A 2,660-nucleotide genomic window follows, 5' to 3' on the forward strand; every position below is an offset into this window, starting at 1 on the left:
AGCCTAGGGGAGGAAGTTTCACTGCTCAAGTGACCTCAAAATTTCTTCTTTTCTTTTCATTTGTTTTCTAGTTTTCTGCTGTGAGTGTTTATGTTCTTTTTCTGCATTTTCCAGAGGCAAACCTTGGATGTAAGGAGCTGGGCTCCATTTTTCCAGTTGAATTCTATCTGAGTAATTTTCAGTCCTAACTCCTAACTGTATTATTATGAATCTACATCACTGTTGTAATAATTAATGTAGTGTATTCAACTTCCTCCACAATTAAAATCGAGGAAAAATAGACTTGTTCATACAGTTCTACTTTTTGGCATCAAAATCCCTCTATTATACACTACCAAAAGAGCCTATCAACAATAATTTTGAACCACAATGAGAAGCAAAAGCAATCACTTACAGCTACAACATTACCATTTACCTTCATCACTATCAACACAATTTAACAAAACAAATCTCGGACAAGTAAAAGATTTCCTTACAAAGTAAAATCCTCCCAATAGAAACCACACGCAAATGCTGAGAATTGTCATCTCTTTGTAGCCATTCCTTCCTGTGCAAGCTTCAACGAGAACTCCGTGGCATTATCCTCTAAATACTCTTTATAAGGATGATCATCCGGGACAAGCTTCCGAAACTTCTCAAACTGTTCCTCTGCTTCATCTTTCCTTCTCAGCATAGTATACACAATACCCCGACACAAGTAAGACCTAAAATCCTCAGGTTCTTCCTTCTCAATCTCTTCATACACTCTAACAGCACCATCAAAATCCTCCTCTATCACCTTAACCTGAGCCATCAAAAGCTTCAAATCCCTAACCTCCGAATCCCTCTTTTCAATTTTATAAAACTTCACTGCCTCATCAATCCTACTCAACAAATCATCAATTGGTTTATTCAATTCAAAAGTTACCAACATTAGGCCGTGTAACGCGTCAACTCGAAACCGATCTTTTTTCAACACATCTTCAAAACCATTAAAGGCCAATTCATGTTCTTCTTTGTATACATAAATCTGAGCCTTCACCATTGGCCACTCAACCTCGTCCGGTTCAATCTCGATTAAACCATCAATAGCGCGAATGGCTTCATCAATTTTGCCTTCTCTGATGTTATCCTGAACAAGAGACTTAAGAGCTTCAGCGTCGTCGTTTAACCGCTCGTCAGTGTCGTTTTCCTCGTCGTAGAGAAGTTCAGTGGTGGTCTCAGGCGGCGGCGCGGCTGGAGTGACGGCGACGGTTTGCTTGTAGTGACGGCGGAGGAAGAATAACGAAGCTGCCACTGTTGCGACGCAAATGGGTTCGATGAGAAATGAGAAAATGGGGACCAAGGTTTGGAGCATGTGGGTGAGGGTATTTTTGGGATTTTCTAAAACAGGGTTTTTGGGTGAAGAAGAGGCTCTAATGGGTGATAAGTGGAAGGGTGTAGGAGAAGAAAATGAAGGGAATTGGAGAGGGCGGAAGGAGATGAAAGAGGAGAGTGATGAACGGTGGTGATTGAGAGAGAGGTGAAAGAATGATGGGTGAGAGTGGGGAATTTGAAGGAGAGACTCCATGGCTAAGGTTGAAGAAGGTGATAGAGACACAAGTGCAAAATTTTATGGATATATGAAGAAAAGTTGAATACTTTTTAGGGCAAAAACACACTTTTGCCATCACTTAATTTATTTTCCAAGTATGAATATGATGGTAATAAAAGATAATTGATGCAGTGGAACAACACTGGTTAAAGGGTAGTCACAAACTCTGAAAGAGACTAGTTATTATGTGAGGAGATACACTTGATAGGACAACAAAACATATATTTGGATTCATTTTCTTCTCTTGTTCTATTTGGATTTTGTTGAAAATCAATGATATTATATTTTCTTTAGAAATCAATCTCTTTCCAAATTATCAACAAGACGTTGGTCTAGTGGCGTATGACTGCATTGAATCCCTAAGTCGAGACTTCAATTCTTAAGAGTGACACTTGTTGAGAGAGACATACATGAACTATGAAATGATTAGTTTCTTACCCAAAAAAAGTAAAAAAAATACAATTGGTAGTTATATTGATATAAAAACATAAAGTATAGATTTATTTTAAAGGGAGAAAGTTTATGATCAACAACTTTGTATACTTTTTCATTTTTTTCTTCTTAATTTGTTCCTTGGAAATATGGATTTTAGACCTTTTGGAATGATGAACTTTTAAAGAAATCCTCTAAAAAAAAAGTAAAAAAGTTATGAATAATAATTATGTTATGCACTTAAGTACTACTATAATTACTTAATAATCAAGATTAAAAGTTATCTTGTTGAGTAATTACTTAATTTTTATGAAACTTCAAAGGACAAACATGATATTGCTTAATAAAATAAGTAAGTGACTTGAAGTCATACATGATGAGACTCAATTCCATAGGTCCATATCATGTAATGACCAAATCATTGGCTTTCAAGGTCAATGTCCAGTTTATATACAAGCGTTGTTCTGCAATCCAAGTCTTACAGTACTCACAGCTCATTGGATCGTTATTGGACAAAATTGCAACAAATATGGTATTTTTCTCTCTCCAATGTCTTAATTTGTATTAGTCATGTGTAATTGTATATACAGTGACTACCTTTTTATCTATGTTTAGGTCACAAGGACTGTTGAGAGGGGGAAGGTTGTTATTGGAA

General features: G+C 36.4%; 1 protein-coding gene across 1 annotated transcript; it reads right to left on the minus strand.

Annotated features, from left to right (window-relative positions):
• Positions 1-523: 523 nt before the first annotated feature.
• Positions 524-1,549, minus strand: LOC109338090 (protein SLOW GREEN 1, chloroplastic-like). The gene has a single exon (XM_019575226.1). It carries the CDS (start codon positions 1,547-1,549, stop codon positions 524-526), a length of 1,026 nt encoding a protein of 341 aa, XP_019430771.1.
• Between the last annotated feature and the right edge of the window lie 1,111 nt (positions 1,550-2,660).

Source organism: Lupinus angustifolius, unplaced genomic scaffold, assembly GCF_001865875.1.
Source record: "Lupinus angustifolius cultivar Tanjil unplaced genomic scaffold, LupAngTanjil_v1.0 Scaffold_17_101, whole genome shotgun sequence".
NCBI classification, from domain to species: domain Eukaryota; kingdom Viridiplantae; phylum Streptophyta; class Magnoliopsida; order Fabales; family Fabaceae; genus Lupinus; species Lupinus angustifolius.

Bases quoted from the DNA above. Each gene is read 5' to 3' on its own strand.
- LOC109338090 (XM_019575226.1), bottom strand. From the start codon at position 1,549: ATGGAGTCTCTCCTTCAAATTCCCCACTCTCACCCATCATTCTTTCAC.